Source organism: Phocoena phocoena, chromosome 2 (genome assembly GCF_963924675.1).
Source record: "Phocoena phocoena chromosome 2, mPhoPho1.1, whole genome shotgun sequence".
NCBI classification, from domain to species: Eukaryota; Metazoa; Chordata; class Mammalia; order Artiodactyla; family Phocoenidae; genus Phocoena; species Phocoena phocoena.
The window spans coordinates 144,417,244-144,436,283 of record NC_089220.1 but is presented as its reverse complement, the minus strand read 5'-3'; the positions used below and the strand labels follow the sequence as shown (position 1 = coordinate 144,436,283).

The window sequence follows — 19,040 nt, the reverse complement described above, 5'->3', positions numbered from 1 at the left end:
TAATAGAGCCTAAGAATAAAGCCAACATGCAGAGGAGGGAGTAGCCAAGAGAAAAGCAGGGACATGGACTGGAGCCCTTACCACAGTGCCTGAAGCTGAATTCACCTCTGAACTTTCTGCTATATTCAACGGTATATTTTTTGATATATATGATATGAGTAGTATATTTTAGAACTCTAGAGTCTATTTAATATAGGTTATATATCATTTAATCTAGTTGGAGTTTACAAAATTTACTTGAAGCTAAAAGTATCTTGATATCATTCACTGATTTAAAATATCCTTGTAACATGCTAAATTCTTGCTTTTAGAATTCTTGAGTCTGTTTCTAAACTCCCTCATTTCATCCCATCCCACTTCATTCCACCCCATTCTGTACATTCCATTGGTGTATCTGTCTTTCTGTTCCATATCAGAGCATCTATTTTAATTACTGTAGGGTTTTAACTCACTTTCACAAATGGTGAGTCACATTCATTCTCAATTCTCATTGGACAAATTATTTCGTAAACTCATTTTATTAAACGTTAAAAATGTTCTGAGATTATGGCTGGGATTCTGTGACATTTAGTTATTTCAGTGCAAATTAACATTTTAAAAGATTAAGTCTCCCAATGCAGAAACATGAATTGTTACTCTAAAAATTCAAATCTTCATCTTTTTTTATCCTTCATTTATAAAACTTAAAAGTGTTTAGTATTCCTACAATGAGGTGCCACCTCACACCGGTCAGAATGGCCACCATTAAAAAGTCTACAAATAACAAATTCTGGAGAAGGTGTGGATAAAAGGTAACCCTCCTACACTGCTGGTGGGAATGCAAGTTGGTACAGCCACTATGGAAAACAGTATGGAGGTTCCTCAGAAAACTAAAAATAGAATTACCATATGATCCAGCAATGCCACTCCTGGGTATATACCCAGACAAAACTATAATTCAAAACGATACATGCACCCCTACATTCACAGCAGCACTATTCATAACAGCCAAAATATGGAAACAACCTAAATGTCCCTCAACAGATGAAGGGATAAAGAATATGTGGTACGTATATACAACGGAATACTACTCAGCCATAAAAAAGAATGAAATAATGCCATTTGCAGCAACATGGATGTAATTAGAGATTAGCATACTAAGTGAAGAAAGTCAGAAAGAGAAAGACAAATATCATATGATATCACTTAGATGTGGAATCTATAATATGGCACAAATGAACCTGTCTATAAAACAGAAATAGACTCACAGACATAGAGATCAGAACTTTTTTTTAACATTTTTATTGGAGTATAATTGCTTTACAATGGTGTGTTAGATTCTGCTTTATAGCAAAGTGAATCAGCTATACATATACATATATCCCAATATCTCTCCCCTCTTGCATCTCCCTCCCAACCTCCCTATCCCACACCTCTAGGTGGACACAAGCACCGAGCTGATCTCCCTGAGCCATGAGGCTGCTTCCCACTAGCCATCTATTTTACATTTGGTAGTATATATATGTCCATGCCACTCTCTCATTTTGTCCCAGCTTACCCTTCCCCCTCCCCGTGTCCTCAAGTCCATTCTCTACATCTGTGTCTTTATTCCTGTGCTGCCCCTAGGTACTTCAGAACCAGTTTTTTTTTTTTTTTTTTAGATTCCATATATATGTGTTAGCATACGGTATTTGTTTTTCTCTTTCTGACTTACTTCACTCTGTATGACAGACTCTAGGTCCATCCACCTCACTACAAATAACTCAGTTTCGTTTCTTTTTATGGCTGAGTAATATCTCATTGTATATATGTGCCACATCTTCTTTATCCATTCATCTGTCGATGGACACTTAGGTTGCTTCCATGTCGTGGCTATTGTAAATAGAGCTGCAATGAACAATTTGGTACATGACTCTTTTTGAATTATGGTTTTCTCTGGGTATATGCCCAGTAGTGGGATTGCTGGGTCATATGGTAGTTCTATTTTTAGTTTTTTAAGGAAACTTCATACTGTTTTCCATAGTGGCTGTATCAGTTTACATTCCCATCAACAGTGCAAGAGGGTTCCCTTTTCTCCACACCCTCTCCAGCATTTACTGTTTGTAGATTTTTTGATGATGGCCATTCTGACTGGTGTGAGGTGACACCTCATTGTAGCTTTGATTTGCATTTCTCTAATGATTAGTGATGTTGAGCATTCTTTCATGTGTTTGTTGGCAATCTGTACATCTTCTTTGGAGAAATGTCTATTTAGGTCTTCTGCCCATTTTTGGATTGGGTTTTTTCTTGTATATTTTGGAGATTAATCCTTTGTCAGATGCTTCATTTGCAAATATTTTCTCCCATTCTGAGGGTTGTCTTTTCATCATGTTTATGATTTCCTTTGCTGTGCAAAAGCTTTTTAAGTGACAGGACACTTCGGTCTTATCCACGTGGTGACCTATATAGGCAGTAAAATTCTTTGCTAAAATCAAGATACACCTCACCTAATGATGTTCTGAAAAAAATTCTTTACTGAGTAGCGAGACTACAATCGTTCTTTTGTTTGTCTTTACCTGATCATAGTGAATATAAAACGCTATAGTAATGATTATACAAAATACCTTCTTAGGTCAATGGTAATAGATAAGACAGTAAATTAATTTATCTGCTTTCAGCGTTTTTGAGAAGTCAAAGGGAAAAAAAAAAGATTGTTTTGTCCCAGAAGAACCTTCAACTTATACAGACAACCAAGAGATACCTGAAATCCCTGAGTGAGAGACCTGTATTTGTATATTCAGGAAGCTTCAGGAAGCTTTGTGTGTGAGCACGCCTGCCGGTTTTCCCCAGAACAGATGTAATTGTGGGGTTTTACTTACTCTCACCAATCAACCCCCCTGCCCCGTGGCATACTTTTTCACCTTGGGAAGGGGATGGGAATGAGAAAGGGGGTGTTAGTTGGGTCCCCAGAGTTTGCATATCTTTCCTCTAGCCTTCCTTGCTATTGTGGATAGTAGGTTTGGGCACACCCAGTTCTAGACCAGGAGACTGATTCTCCAGAGAAGCGTGAGACAAGTTACAGAGCCAGTCAGAAGCAGAGCCTGTACCTTGTAAAACCCCATGGGCTTCGTGCTGCTGCAGCCAGAGGATGGACTGCGTGGACCTGGGCCAATTCCGGGTAATCCTCAAGCCTGCGGGTCCCAGAAGATGCAGAAAACGTCTGTCAGGGATGTTGGCAGAGGGCCCTTCCGGGGAGGTGCGCGCTGGGGATGGGCGTCCCGCCTCACCTTCGCCGAGACGCCCCAGCAGAACAGCGCGGGGCGGGGGAAGGGGCGTGTCCCCTTCGCCAGCCCAGCCAGCGCGCAGGCGCAGCGTGCAGAAGGGGCGGGGGGAGGCCGCGGCGCTCTCTGGCCTCGGTCCCGGGACCACCCCCGAGCGCGCGGCTGCGCGCTAAGCCGCCCGCCCTCCCGGAAGCGCAGCGCCCCGCAAGCGCCACGTCTGTCCCTGTACCTTATCCCTGGTACCCCAGCCACCGTCCCATCCGCGAGGAGCGCACGCCCGAGCCGCGGCCCACGGGACTGGACCGGGAGCATCATGGGCAGCGTGGCCTCGCGCTCCGCCTGCGCGCTGCCCCTTCTGCTGCTGCTGCTGCTGCTACTGCTGCAGGCGGAGCGGCCGCGGGGCGCGGAGCTCACCTTCGAGCTACCTGACAACGCCAAGCAGTGCTTCCACGAGGACGTGGAGCAGGGCGTGAAGTTCTCCCTGGATTACCAGGTGAGGCCCTGGCGCCCGGCAGCGCCTCCTCTCCCCCTTCCAGGTCTCCATTGGTCACTGGTGCGCCCCAGGCTGGAGTGGTTGGAATTAGCCGAAGAGGCTGAATGGGGCGGGAATGACCACAGACCAGCTGACTTACCCGCGAGGAAGTCAGAGCCCACTCGAGACAGGCCCGACTAACCAGGGCGGGAGGTAGCGCCGCAGGTGCGCTACCTGGATGCGGATGCCCGGGGGCGGGTCCTGCATCCTGGGGAGTTGTCCTCAATGACCTGCAGGCCCCTTGACTCCAAGGAATGCCATGTCTGATTAGCTGGACACAGGCTCTCTGTCCCAAGTTTTTTGGACCAGTTTGTCCCCGCCTGTACTGAAAAATGGCAGTGAGAGGAAATGGGTCCTTGGCATTATTTTTCCCTCTCTCCAGTGTTTGAAGTCAAGTTGGGGTGAGCGCGGCAAGTGATGAGAAATGGCGCTTTGGAAAGGAGGTGTCAGCGCAGGCTTTGAGCCCTGGCAGTGTTTCTAAGGAGTGGTGTTATGGCTGCTGCCATATGGCTCAGAAAAGCTCCTAGCTCCTGCAGTCCTGGCTCCTTTGAGAGATTTCATGGCTCACAGTTCAGGGGAGCAGGTCTTGAGTGAGAGATCTGCCCCTAAGGTTTAGTGAGCAGATCTAAGAGTAGGGAGCTGAGTGGGAATTATACCCAGACCCGCGTCTGCTTGTGGACACATACTGACAGGCATTCCAGAGATGAATTGGCACGGGAAGCAGGAGTAGGGGCAGGCCATATGGTGGGCCCTCTCTGACCAAAGCCACTAAAAGAGGCGTGTGCTTGGGGACAGCACTATGTGTGATGACCTCTGAGTCACTAATGTGGCCACTTTCACATGTCCGTGGACAGTGTGGAAATTGCAGCTGGGTTAACAGGGGTAACCTAGATACAGTCACCAAAACATGATCTTTGTGAGGATGGAGGGGGCTGAGAGGTCATCTGGTCCCTGCCAGGTCAGGAACCCCTGTTAGAGCAGGTTCAGCGTAGGTTTACACACCTCCAGCATTAGGAAGCTCACTAATCACAAAGCAAATTCTTCCATCTGAACAAAAGGAAATTTTAACATTTGGAAGCAGATGGAGGCCATTGACTGTGTTCTTTGATGGACCTTAGTTATAGTCATTGACCACCTTTGTGATTTTTGCCCTTTGCAGGTCTTATCTTTCCTGTGTTTAGAGTTTGAACTAATGATTCCCGAGGGCTCTCCCACCTCCGGTAATCACTGATTCTGTGAAGGCTTCAGTCTATGTTTGCTTTCCCCTTGCATTCCATCAGCAATAATATTAACGTTTACCAGACACGTTCAGTAGTTTACTTAACCTCGGAGCCTCAGTTACCTCTTCTGTAAAACGGGGAGGATTAGTCTCTTGGCACTCTTGCGGAGCAAAACTTTGGGAATCAGGCAGACATGGATTCGAGTCTTAGCTCTGTCACTTTCAAGCGGCATGACCATGGCCAGTTAACTTCAGCTCTCTCAGCCTCAGTGTCATCCTCTGTAAATCGGGGAGTGTCAGCCTTTAGAAGACTGTGAAGATTAAATGAAAAAAATGTTTGGGACATGTAATCACTGCCTGGTCGGCCTTTGGTAAGTGGCGTTTGCCTCTCTGGTAACAGCAGACTGTGGGTGTCTTTTGTGGTTGTCAGGTCATCACTGGAGGCCACTACGACGTTGACTGCTATGTGGAGGACCCCCTGGGGAACACCATCTACAGGGAAACCAAGAAGCAGTATGACAGCTTCACACACCAGGCTGAGGTCAAGGGAGTTTATCAGTTTTGCTTCAGTAATGAGTTTTCCACCTTCTCTCACAAGACCGTCTACTTTGACTTTCAAGTGGGCGATGAGCCCCCCATTCTCCCAGACATGGGCAACAGAGTCACGGCTCTCACCCAGGTGAGTGGACGCTAACAGGCTGAGATGAACCCCCACCCCCAGCCTGCTCCTCCTCGTCTGTGCCCGTGTTGGCTGATGAGCGGTCACCAGCTATCCAGCTCCAGTCTGAAGTCTCAGTATTGACTCTGCCCCTCTGTTCACATCCAGTCCTACAAGACACTATGTCCTCCTTTTGGTCTTCCTCTCCATTCTTTAACTGGATCCCTGCCATGCTTTCCTCTGGTATTCCTGCATTCCCATTTAGTCTTTGACACAGCACCGCTTGCAAAGTACACATAGCATATGCCTCTCTGCTGATACGATGTATCTACATGAGAAAGACCGGTCCTCCTTTGTGTGGTATATATTAGTTAGGGTAACAACGGCTGGCTGCTATAACAAATAAACCCCAAATATCCATGGCTTAGCATAATGAAAGTTTTTTTTTTTTTTTCTCACTCAAATAATAATCCAGAGAGTGGGAATAGGGGTGGAGGACTTTCCTCCATGGAGTGACTCAGGAAGCCAGGCTCCTTCTTTCTTGTCATCTTTCTGATGTCCCTTAGGGCTTCAGAGTCTTCTGTTTCTAGCCACCAAAAGAAGGAGAGAATGATAAAGTCCCATCTGCTTCTTAAAAGCCCTGGCCCAGAAGTGACGCCATCACACCCACTCATATCTCATTGTTGAGGAATAGTTAGTCCTGTGGATAGACTGGATGAAACGAAGGCGGCAAATACAGTTCAGTTGGGCAGTCAATTCCTAGCAACAAACTTCACAATCTGGAAGAGAAACGGTGACACTTTTGGAGGACGGATAGTCATCTCTGTCACCCATGGCTGTCACGGTTAACTATAATCCGACCCCAGCCTCCTCCCTCAGTCTTCCCTCCTGCTATTTAAGCTTTTCCCTCCCTTCCATATGCAGGCTCTGAGGCTAGGACTCTGTATTACCCCTGAATCCCCAGCACCCCAGCGCCCCAGTGCCTGGGGTGTGGCACAGAATAAGAGCTCACCAAATAGTTTTCAAATGACTGAGTGGCAGGACCCAGGGAAACCTGCGAGACAGGAATGATCCTCTGTGGCTGCACCTGTTCCACACCCAAAGCCAGAGCATCTGAGTCTCCAGCAATGCCAGATTACCTTCTGGGCTGCCCTCCAAGGTGACCACAGGCCCCATTCCTCTGTGGCTTTGACCATGGGCTCATTCTCTGAGCAGTTGGAGGTTAGCACTGCACTGTCCGGTCAGTAACAGCTATCTACACATGGCTGTTGACATTTAATTAAAATTAAGTTAAAAATTCCCTTCCTTGTTTGCTCTGTACCAACATTTCTAGTGTTCAGTAATCACAAGTGGCTGGTGCCCACGCATGGAGAGTTCCACTGGACAGCAGTGCGTTTGAACTTAGCGGCATGACTGCTGCTAGAAGTTCCAGCCCAGGGTGTGTCTTATGTGTGGGATCTTTCATAACCTATCCTCTCAGGAGGTCTGTTGGTCGTTGATTGAAATAGCTTCTGTTTTGAAGATTTTATGAGTCTCCAGAAGCTGAGCTGAAGGATTTCTCTCTCTAAGCAGTGGAAAAGAAACCAGTAGAGAAAAGGCTTTACGGGTTAGCGCACTAGAGACGTTCTTTCCTGGAGCCTTAGAATTAGAGTTTGGTTTTGTTGCAGGAAGGAGTGATTGCACCTCCCCTCTTCTACATCTGGGAACTCATCCTTCCTTCCGCCCAGCCGCAAAAGAGCTGTTTCCTTCTCCTTCTGTACCTCTGACCCCCCTGCCTGGTCTGTGCCTGTCTCAGACAGCTCCCGCTCGCCTGTGGTGGGCCCGTGCTCAGTCTGCACACTGTACCGGGTGGTGGGAGTATGAGGTCAGAGGGCGCTGTCCCAGCTGTCAGGAGCCCTGTGTGGAATGCGACCCTGTGAACCACGGAGCTCCAGGATGCTCTGATCAGAGCTGAGATTTAAGGGTGAGGGTTGTCAGGGGATGGACCAATTGACTCTTCCAGGAGGGTCAGGGAAGTCTTCACAGGGAGAGTTTTAGCTTAAAGCAACACTCTGGGTGCTTGCCTAGGAGCGTGTCTGGCACGGGAGGAGGAAAGGCCTTCTGGGTGGGGAGAACAGCAGGTGCAGGTGTTCAGGGCATCACCTGACTTTCCTCACCGGCCCTGATCTTATTTTGCTTGGCATGGATCCCCTTTCTACCTGCAGCTGTCTTCTCTCTTCCCCTGAGGCTTCATCCGGCTCAGTGCCTGGCCAGAGGCTGTGTGTTCTGGCACCAGTAGCAGCCCCAGGGTGAAAGAATAGGATCCAGAGTGACCGCGTCCCGGGCCAGGGCTCCAGGCCAGAGGGACTTGTCTTCGGCCCGAGTGGCAGCGCGACCAGGCTCCTGGCAGAGGACGTGGGCTAGGGATGCTGCTGAAGGAGGCCACCCTTGAGGTCCCCTGGGCGTCCTGAGAGTCTGGGCAGATCCTAGCGGAGGCTGAAGTTTCCTGACAGAGGTCCAAGGTCCGGGGCTGCCTCAGTGGTGGCCGAGGGAAGATGAAAGGTTTTCCTAACTCTACTCTGAGGCCAGCTCCTGCGATGCTGCCTTTGAGCTCTTGAAGAATTTAAAGAACCAAGCGCGGACTTCCCTGGCAGTCCAGTGGTTAAGACTCTGCGCTTCCATTGCAGGGGGTGCGAGTTCGATCCCTGCTTGGGGGAACTAAGATCCCATGTGCTGCGCGGCCAAAAAATAAAATAAAATAAAGAGCCGAGTGCATCTATCCGTGGAGGTCCTGATGAGGTGAGGCTGCAGGAATTTGCTGCCGGTTACAGAGTGAAGACCTGGGCATCAGCAGGTGGTACAGACGGGATGGGATGTGGGCATGGGATGGAGGAAAGGGATGCTCCTGGGAGAGAGACAGGTCAGGGTGTCTCCAGAGACTAACTGTCATGATGGAGCGGTGCCCACAATCCCCGTGAGGTGCCTGGACACTTTGAACCAACCAGGGCTGGAGGTCTCAGCAGGGTGAAGGTCTCACTGCGGGAGAGCTGGGGACCCATGGCCCTGGGAAAACAGGGCTCTTTGCAACAGAAGGGCCTCTGCTGGCTTCCTGCTGGGTAGGAAGCAGGCTGGCTGGGTTGCCTAACTGAAATTTTGTGGGAACAAGCTGAAGTGGTATCTTAGACTAACGCCAACGGCAGATCCCAGTGGATGGGGAAGTAGCATGTTTTTACGGTAAGGGGATGCTTCCAGGTGTCTGTGAATCTTGGTGATGTGTGGCCCTGGGGTCTCCTGTGAGGCCCGTGCCAGGTTCTAAAGGTGTCTGCTGGTTTTAGACGCCAGGAAAGCCGTAGAGTACCACCTCCTGTTCTGTTACCTCCTGAGAACTCGCTTCCTTCCCTGTCACTGATCGGATCTGAGGTGGTTCCTGTAAAGACCTCAGGCCCTCTTCATAGAAGTGCAGTGCTGGTCTCTGGCTGATGACATCTGATCCATCTTTGAAGTGATGCCTTACATGGCATATCTGATGTGTCCTCTGCCCGGGATGTCGGCACCCGTGGTTTCTGTGTCCTCCTCCGTTTCTCTTCCTCCACCACCCCCGCACCCCCACCCCGACTCCTTCTCCAGTGATTCTGGACCCTGGGAGGAGGCTGGAGGTACCAGCCTGTACCGCTGAACGCCTGGGCTAGGGCTCAGGGGTCCCAGGAGCTCCCAGTTCAAGTGAGTGTAATGTACATCTTGAGTTTCTGAATGAGCTTGTGATGGAAATAAACACGGAGGGTGGAATTCTAGCCTGGAAAACCAGTGAGCCCTTCCCTAGTGTTTAAAAACAAAGCCTCTGTGTATTTATACATTCTAAACGTGTGTATGCATGTCTACGTGTACACATGCATGCATATACACACGGGCACACGTGTGCATGTATACACATGTATATGTGTATCTCTGTTCATCCCACTAATTTCAAGAATGATCTTCTCTACTTTGTTACCGAGTCCCCTAAATCGCTCCCAGATCCACTCTTCTTAGCCCACTTGGTGACCTTCTTAATTGAGGGCCTCGTCTTTTCTTCCCAGCAGAATTGCAGCCACCAAAGTGGTTTCCCCACCACCAGTCCACCTCTGCATCATGGCTGGCAGGGAAGTTCTCTTAAAGTGGGATCCTTGCCTTGCCAATCTTCTGCTCACAGAGCTTCGTGCTAAAGTCTTGACTCTCAAGGCCTTTACCGTGAGCTTCCACCTACCCATGACATCCTTCTCACATATCCCCGATGGGCTGCACGTACTGGGCTCTGCATGTGCTCTTTGCCATGCTTTTCTTTCCTTTTTTTAAAAAATAAATTTATTTCATTTATTTATTTTTGGCCGCGTTGGGTCTTCGTTGCTGTGCGCGGGCTTTCTCTAGTTGCGGCGAGCGGGGGCTACTCTTCCTTGTGGTGCACGGGCTTCTCATTGCGGTGGCTTCTCTTGCTGCGGAGCACAGGCTCTAGGCACACAGGCTTCAGTAGTTGTGGCTCACGGGCTGTAGAGCGCAGGCTCAGTAGTTGTGGTGCACGGGCCTAGTTACTCCCAGCATGTGGGATCTTCCCCAACCAGGGCTCGAACCCGTGTCCGCTGTCTTGGCAGGCAGATACTTAACCCTTGCGCTGCCAGGGAAGCCCTGCCATGCTTTTCCTGCGTGCAATGCCTTCCCCTCATCCTCTGCCTGGTGACATGCTGCCCATCTGTCAAGGTTCAGTTTATCTCTTCCCTGTGTCAGGTACACCTCCATCTCTGGCAGGATTAGCAGCTTTCTCTGAGGTGTTCCTATAGCTCCGCTCACCCCTCTGTTGTTAGCTCTTTTGGCATTGCAGGAAGCTGATAACATTCTCTAAATTATGACCTTCTTGAGACCCAGGACTGTGTCTGACTTATTTCATCTCTCAGTTCCTAGGGCCCAGCACAATGTCTGGAAGGCGAGTAGGCACTTAATAAATTAAATAGGCACATTTGAAAGAATGAATTAGTGTAGTTTGGGCTATCAGAGAAAACTGAGTATGATTTGGAATTCCTGTAGTGTCCTTTTGAGAGGTGTCTCTCCTGAGTTCCCCAGCCCTACCTTCAATAACCGTGGTCTTCTGAAGATCACCAGGGTGCTATAAATATAGAACTAATGGCCTTACCAAACCTTCCTGTGTCATGGTCACAGGGAGTGACTGGAAGGGCACAGTAGGGAAGCGTCTACAAATGCTATACCTTGGTTCCACTTGGACACAGGTTTGTGTAGGTTAAGCCTGACTCCACTCTGTGACCTCTTTCCTGGTTCCTTCACAGTTTAGTCCCCTTCCTTCCTCTGTGACAGTTGACATGCCTTCATCAACTCTGGAAGCATTACCAGGAGAGCGAGGAGGGGCAATGCCACCACCGTCTCCAGTGCAGAGGTCTGTACCCTGAGAGGTCTCCTCTGGTGATTGGCATCTGAAGTCAGTTGTCACTTAGGAGTCCCCTTTGGAATCAACTTCTTGATGTCAGGAACCCTTCTCAGGATCATTTGTCCATTTCTCAACATCACACATCTGTAGGTACAGACATACCTTGTTCTACTGCACTTCACAGGTGCTGTATTTTTTACAGTTGAAGGTTTTGGGCAACCCTGTGTTGTCAGATGATGGTTAGCATTTTTTTCAGCAATAAAGTATTTTCTAATTAAGGTATGTACATTGATTTTTTTTTTTAGACATAATGCTATTACAGTCTTAATACACTACAGTATAGTGTAAACGTAACTTTTATATGCGCTGGGAAACCAAAAAATCCCTGTGACTCACTTTATTGTGACATTTGCTTTATTGTGGTGGTCTGGAACCACACCCGCAGTATCTCCGAGGTATCCCTCTACACCCTGCCTACCAAATGTGGGGAAGGTGAAAAGCCCCATGCTAACTCCAGTCGCAAGAGAAGACCGTAATATAGCCCAAAAATAGGACACGCAGGTGTCACTGAGAAAGCAGGATCAAGTTTCCCCTTGGGGGAAAAAGTGAAGCACAAACGACCTTGTTCTTGTTCTTTACAGTGGATTCTGCCCCTTGACCTGATGCCTAGTCGAGGTCCACTAATTCCATCTCGTACACAGTGACCTTGTCAGTTTTCCCTCCATGTGACATTTCACCGCCTCTTCCCTATAGATCAGAATGAGGGGGTCAGCCAACATGTGCAGAGGAAACCCACGCCCCTAGGAGGTAGACCAGTTGTCAGACAGAAGATGCTGCCTTGTCAACCTAGAGGCTAAAGGGGAGCTTTTCTCTCCTCACGTAGTCTAGTTTAGCTCCTTGAATGGCCCAGAATCAAGAATATCTATGAAGCAAGTAAGGGCCACTTCTTTTTTTGGTCATAGTCTCCCCTTTGGCGTCCAGAAACCGTTCAATTTGTGAGAGAAATGAGGGTTTCACGGGGGTCCGTCAAGGTGGTGACACAATGGTTTGGTCCCTTCTAGCTTCTTACGTTGAGCTTTATAAGTAGTTCACCTTTGGAATTTGGGAAACAAACGTCTGTTGGATGCTTATGAACTTCTGTAGCACAAGAACTTATTGTTGGGATAGAATTTGCTGGGTTTGAATAAAATGATTGCTTTAGAGGTTGCCTGTGAGTAAGAACACATGTTCTTTCACATGCATAATATCTTAGTTTTCTATTGCTGAATCAATAATTACTACTAATGGCTGAAAACAACAGCCATTCATTATCTCACAGTTCTGTAGGCTCTAAGCGTGGGCCAGCTCGGTTGGGTTCTCTGCTCAGGGTCTCAAGGCTGAAATCAGGTTGGGTTGGCCTCTTCTCTGGAGGCTCTGGGGAGGAATCTGCTCTCACACTCATTCAGGTAGTTGGCAGAATTTAGTTCCCTGCAGCTGTAGGACTGAGGTTCCTGTTTCCTTGTTGGCTGTCGTGCTGTCCGCTCCTAGAGGCCTTTTTCTGGTCCTTGCATGTGACCTCTATCTTGAGAGCCAACAACGGTGCACTGAATTCTTTTGAATCCAGCCTCTCTGACTTCTCCTTCAGCCACCAGCTGGAGAAAGCTCCCTGCTCTGAAGGGCTCCTGTGATTCAGTCAGGCCCACTGGATGGTCCCCCTCTCTTAAGGTCAGCTGTGACATGTAACATAATCACAGGAGTGGCAGCTCATCACATTCACAGCTTCCTGGGATTGGAGCAGGGGACCTTGGTAGTGGGGGTGGGATGTATTCAGAGTTCGGCATGCTACACGTAATATTTTAGCAGGTAAAGGAAGTTGTGAAGTAGTATGCATTATGTGTGAGTATATGCATGTGTGTGCGCACATTTATGTACACACATGTCTATGTCTTTGCACATGTTTGTGTGTGTGGGTCTATGTACATGAGAAGTGTATGTCTTCATGTGTTTCTGGGTATACATAGAAGTGTAGGCAGCAAATTTAATAGAATGAACAGTAGATTCCGAGTCCAACACAACTGTGGTTTACTTCACGCCCTGACGTTCATTAGCTGTGTGACCTTGGGCACAGTATATGCAGTAAGCAATCAGTCAGTCCTCCTTAACACTGGGAGTAATGATCCCTGCCTGTCAGGGGTATGGTGAGTAGTAAATAAGAACACAGGGCAGTATTTGAAAGCATAGGCTCAGGACTCAGTTGGGTTTAAATCCTGACTCTGCCATCTACTAACTGTGTGACTCTGAACAAGTTACTTAACCTCTCTGAGCCTCAGTTAGGCTTATTATGAATATGACCGTGTCCCATCCTTAGCACAGACACATAGTTAGCATCCAGTAGAAATTACCGAGGATGTTGAAGATCACATTTGCTGTGTGTGTGCTGGATCCTGTTCTTCTTTTCTGAAGGTTCACAATGACTGCTCTTCTCTTCCTGCCTAGATGGAGTCCGCCTGTGTGACCATCCACGAGGCTCTGAAGACGGTGATTGACTCTCAGACGCATTACCGGCTCCGGGAGGCCCAGGACAGGGCCCGGGCCGAAGACCTGAATAGCCGAGTCTCTTACTGGTCTGTTGGTGAGACGATCGCGCTGTTCGTGGTCAGCTTCAGCCAGGTGCTGCTGCTGAAAAGCTTCTTCACAGAAAAGCGACCCGTCAGCAGGATGGTCCACTCCTAGTTGGGGCGCTCTGCTCCCAGGCCCCTCCCACCCCAGGACGGGGCAGCTCCCTTTGGTCACAGGCTCCTGGGGCTGGTGGGTGCGACCCAGGAGCTGCCTGGAGAAGAGCACAGGGTTACATGTTCTCACCTTGCCTTCTGTTCAGATGCTTGGTCCTTGTACTCCAGCAGCCAAAGCCCATAGAGCCCAGAAAGCGGAAGGCATCCAGCTGCATTATGTGTGAAACGCTGAATGCAGAAAGGGTACAATCAGGCTAGGGATTGGCCAGTGTGGGAGGGCAGGCAGGCAGCCATCCAATGGCCTGGCTCGTAGGAGGAACCCCAAGGGCCCAGGCCTCCAGGGGGCAGCTCAGGGCTCTCTTTTTGCTCCACGACGCATGGCCCATTTGGCTTGTGTGTCCTATCCCGTGTGGAGGAGACAGGGTCCTGTCTGGCCTTTCCTCACGTGGAGCTCTCTGTACCTGTGGAAACCAGGCGTTGAAGCGGCTTTGCAGAAATCCCCATCCCGGGTGAGCCATGGAATCAGCCACGCAAGCAAGAACAAAATGGTAGCTGGGTGCCTTGGTTGGCTGTGTATCTCCTAGAAGGCAGGACTCTGGCTAATAAAAACTGTCTGTGAGCACCATGGAGACTTGTGCCATTATTTCTTTGCTCTAAAGGAGCTCACGGCTTAATGGGGAGCATTGGTGTGCATATAATTAATTACAGCATAATAGAGCAAGTGATGCCTCAGAGATCTTTACGTGTAGACGTTTGTGGAGGGAGTAGTAAATAACTCTCAGTTGAATGAAAACAGTGAAATAGGGAGTTGGTTATTTTGTGTTCTCAGACCCTAGTGCTTACTGTCAACAACTGAGTCATCATTTAATCCAAATAGAGGGGCTAAGAACAGAAAAAGAAAAGACTGAGCAATGATGAGTGGCTGTCCCAAGGCCATTTCCACAGCAGCTACAGTGGTCTCTTTAAAACCTAAGTCAGACCCTGTCACTCCTGCTCAGAACCTTCCCAGGGCTCTGCATGTCATTCACAGCTCATGAAAGTCCTCACCGTGGTCTCTGAAATCCTGCCTCTGGCACCCCTGCCTCTGGCCCTGGAAATCCCCTACCCTACTCCCTCCACTCACTTCTCCCATGTCTTCCAGGTCCTGCTGTTCCTATCACACCAGGCCATGCTTCTGCCCCAGGGCCTTTGCACAGGTTGTTTCTTCTGTTAGAACACCCTCTCCCTGATATCTGCATGACCTGCTCCATCATTTCCTCCTAACCAGTGTCACTTTGTCAGTGAGGTCTCTCCTAACCACTCTGTTTAAGATGGCATCATCTCACCTGTCCCTGTCCCTCTGTGTCTCTGTCTCTGCTTTACTTCTCTGTACGTCATTTATCACCATTGACAGATATGTTTACTTGTTTGTTTATTGTCTAGATGTAAGCTCCATGAAGGTAGGGACTTTGTTCACTGCTGTATTTCTTAGTGTATAGAATAATGCCTGATATATACTAAGCTCTTAATAGATATTAGTTATTAGATGAACAGCCTTGCCCCTTAGTAAGAGATGAATGCATACTGATCAAGTGTCTGTATAGTAGGTCTTGAGGGAAGATGATACGATGTCTGTCCTAAAAAAAACCTACCAAGAAATCTGAAATCCTGAGCTGTCTAGCAAGCGTTAACAGTGCATTGTAGGGAACAAAATAAACAATCCCATGAGATAGAAACTCCATAAGCCTTACTTAGCTTGATTGAAAGATAAATCCTACTTATGCTTGTTCATAAAGTTTTGATGGTATTTCTTCTCTAAGTACCAAGTATATATAAAAGATTTTTTTATGAAATACGTTTGCAGTGTAGTGAAAAACAATACAGCACATCCTTATGTGCCACTCCCTGGATTACGCAATGTACTGTGACTGTTTCCTCTTAGAAGCTGACATGCTGTGCCTGCCTCTCCTGCATTTTGCCTTGGGGCTACCATGGCCCCCCTCCTTTGCCATGATTTGAGTGGCAGCAGCCAGGCCGCAGGTGCCTGTGTAGGGCACGACCAGGACAGAGCAAAGGCCCTGTCCCTGGGTGGGGAGCGGTGGTTGACCAGCTGCCCCAGGGCGTCTACTCTTCCCTGTCCTCCCCTCCCTAAGATCCATGGCTGGTGGATTAAAAACTAAGGCCACTCTCTCATCCCAAGGCTCTTCTTTCCGAGTGTTTAAAGTGAACATTAAGGGACTTCCCTGGTGGTCCAGTGGTAAAGAATCTGCCTTCCAATGCAAGGGATGTTGGTTCAATCCCTGGTCTGGGAACTAAGATGCCACATGCCGTGGAGCAGCTGAGCCCGCGCGCCGCAACTGCTGAGCTCGCGCGTCTCGATGAGAGAGCCCGCATGTGCAAACTACAGAACCCCCGTGCTCTGCAGCCCGTGCACCACAGCTAGAGAGAGAAAAATCCCACACGCCATAACTTGAGAGAAGCCCACGCACTGCAACAAAGAGCCTGCAAGCCACAACTAAGACCCAATGCAGCCAAAAATAAAATAAAAATTAAGAATTATAAAAAATATAAAGTGAACATTGAACAACAAGGCTGGCAAGTATTAGCAAATGAGGGTTACCCATTGTGATTCTCCATCCTGGGGCTCCCTCCCCCGCCACCTCATTAAATCCTCTGCAGAGACACCAGCTAGGTCCTAGACTTTAGCCCTTGTCAATACGCATTCCCAGACCCCAAGGGAACATGAATACCCAGGCAGAAACAACCAGACCCCGAAGGATACCAAAAAGGTACAACACCTTGACCACCATTCAACCATGTCATTTGAAGCAAAGTTGTTGGAACATGTGGACCCCAATTTTTAAGTAACAAAATAAGTATACTCTAAATGAGAAAATGTTAATAATATTTAGCTATAGCAAGAAGTTGTAATAAAGAACCAAGTGGAAATGTTACGGATGAGGAATATAAAAGTAGAAATGAAGACTACTCCAGAGGAAATAAAAGCATGACATAGAGCTGATCTGTACAAAAAACCGTCCTAGATGGCAGCAGGAAGAAAGGAGAAAATATTAAAAGAAAAAGAGAAAAAAAAAAGCTAATAGATAGGAAAGGTGAAAATAGAAGAGATAAGAGATGGACAATAGGTGAACCTGAAGTAGAAAAAATATATTTGAAGAAATAATAAAAGTACATATATTGGAATGAAAGAAAGGAAAGATCTCAGAGCAAAAGCCTCACAGAGTGACAAACAGGGTTGAGGTTTGACCAGGTGAATCCCCATATGGACACATAATGACATTTAAGAATACCAAAGGCAAAGAGAGAATTCCAAATGCCTCCAGAGAGAAAAACAAATCCTCTGTCAATCAGACTTAAATTAGATTTCTCAACAGCAACATTGCATGCAAGAAGAAAATGAGGGCACATTTTTTAAATAGAAAAGGCAAGAATAAAATAACCCTGGACTTTAGCCAAATTGTAAACATGAAAACCCACTGAGAAATCTCAGGCACGTAGGACCACAGCAGAGGAGAAGAGAACTAAACCTCAGAGGCAGCGGTAAAACATATGAGAACTGAGATTTATTGTCTAAAGGTCTTGGGCCAGAGTAAAGGAGGAAAGAAAATACATGCCAACCAAATGCTGCCATTCTGAACAAGATCCAGAGAGTTTAAGAGACAGGCAGAGAGACTAAAGAGAATGAGGGTATACTAAAGGTTCTTGTCTCGTTTGGGAGAAGATACTGGTATTGATGATTTTAAGAAATCAATAGAGGGCTTCCCTGGTGGTGCAGTGGTTAAGAATCTGCCTGCCAATGCAGCAGGCACGGGTTCGAGCCCTGGTCCGGGAAGATCCCACATGCTGCAGAGCAACTAAGCTCGTGTACCACAACTACTGAGCCTGCTCTCTAGAGCCCGTGAGCCACAACTACCGAGCCCACCTGCTGCAACGACTGAAGCCTGCGTGCCTAGAGCCTGTTCTCCGCAGCAAGAGAAGCCACCACAATGAGAAGCCCGCACACCACAATGAAGAGTAGCCCCCGCTCGCCACAACTAGAGAAAGCCCGCGTGCGGTGATGAAGACCCAACACAGCCAAAAATAAAATACATAAAAAATAAAGAAATTAAAAAAGATAAAATGGGAAAAAACAAAGAGCTGGAAGTTATCAGGGAAAAACCGAGAGATCTGTATAACAAAGGATATCTGGCATGCAGATAATTGGGATCCTTGAAGAAGAAAGTAGAACCACCACAACAAATCTAAAGACATAAAAAAAGAAAGCTTTAATAGAAATAAAGGAAGACCCCAATCCTTGGTTTAAAAGGGTACCTTGCATTTTAGGAAAAATTGAAGAAGAATGATCAACACAGACATATCCTAGTGAAGTTACTGAGCTTCAAAAAAAGATAAGGAAACTATCAACATCTATGTTACATTAACAGCAAAGACAAAAAGCGCAAGCAATCGACAAGAGGAAATCATGTGCTCTCCAACTTTTCTGTGACATTTACTGTGAGACAGATGGCAAAGTAGCGTCTACAAGGAATTTAGGTAAAGAGAGCGTAGACTAAAGAAGATTATAAACTGCTAGCTTGTCATTCATGTACAAAGGCAGCAGGTGACCATTCTAAAGCTGGAAGGAACTCAGGGGACAGAGCACTCGTGAACCATTATTGAATAAGCTAACCTCCTGAAAAGCTCTAGAGAACCAGGAAGGAAAGAAGCCATCATAGAAAGGGCAGATGGTCAGGAAGTGTTTCATCCATTAAAATAGACCCCTGAGATGAGACAACTATGGAAAATCTAGTTAGAATAAATTTTATAAACTCTAATGATTTAAGAAGAACAATACAGGCAATGGGGAAGATAGGAGAAAGTGTAAATGCTAATGTTCTTATTTTTAAGGTTTAAGAATACAAATTATGACAACTACAAAAGAAATTCTATTGAGCTCTTGCTGTGTCCATATTTCTAAGTGCTCTCTGTGTATCATTTCAGTTGATTCTCACAACAGCTCTATGACATAAGGATTATTAATATTCCCATTTTATAGATGAAGAAACTGAGGCGCAGAGAATTTATTCAACTTGTCCCAAGGCCATACAGCTAGGAAGTGTCAAGTGAGAAAAGCTATTTGGTCATCTCAAGAGGCCTTGAAAAATAAGTTAATAAGATTAGTAAAATCCATTCCTGATGGAAACTTCTGATCAAGGAATAATTGGTCAGGGGTGTGTAAGGGTGGCAGCTGGAGTGTGGCTGCAGGCTGGAGCTGATTCTGTCCTTTGTGATTCTGGTGCCCCTGAGGTGGGA

At 47.3% G+C, this 19,040-nt stretch overlaps 1 protein-coding gene across 1 annotated transcript; it reads left to right on the top strand.

Moving 5' to 3' along the window:
* Nucleotides 1-3,078: 3,078 nt before the first annotated feature.
* On the top strand, nt 3,079-13,749 carry TMED3 (transmembrane p24 trafficking protein 3). Its single transcript, XM_065871775.1, has 3 exons — nt 3,079-3,732; nt 5,421-5,669; nt 13,513-13,749. The coding sequence occupies exons 1-3, from the start codon at nt 3,079-3,081 to the stop codon at nt 13,747-13,749; spliced, it is 1,140 nt and encodes a 379-aa protein (XP_065727847.1).
* Nucleotides 13,750-19,040: the final 5,291 nt, after the last annotated feature.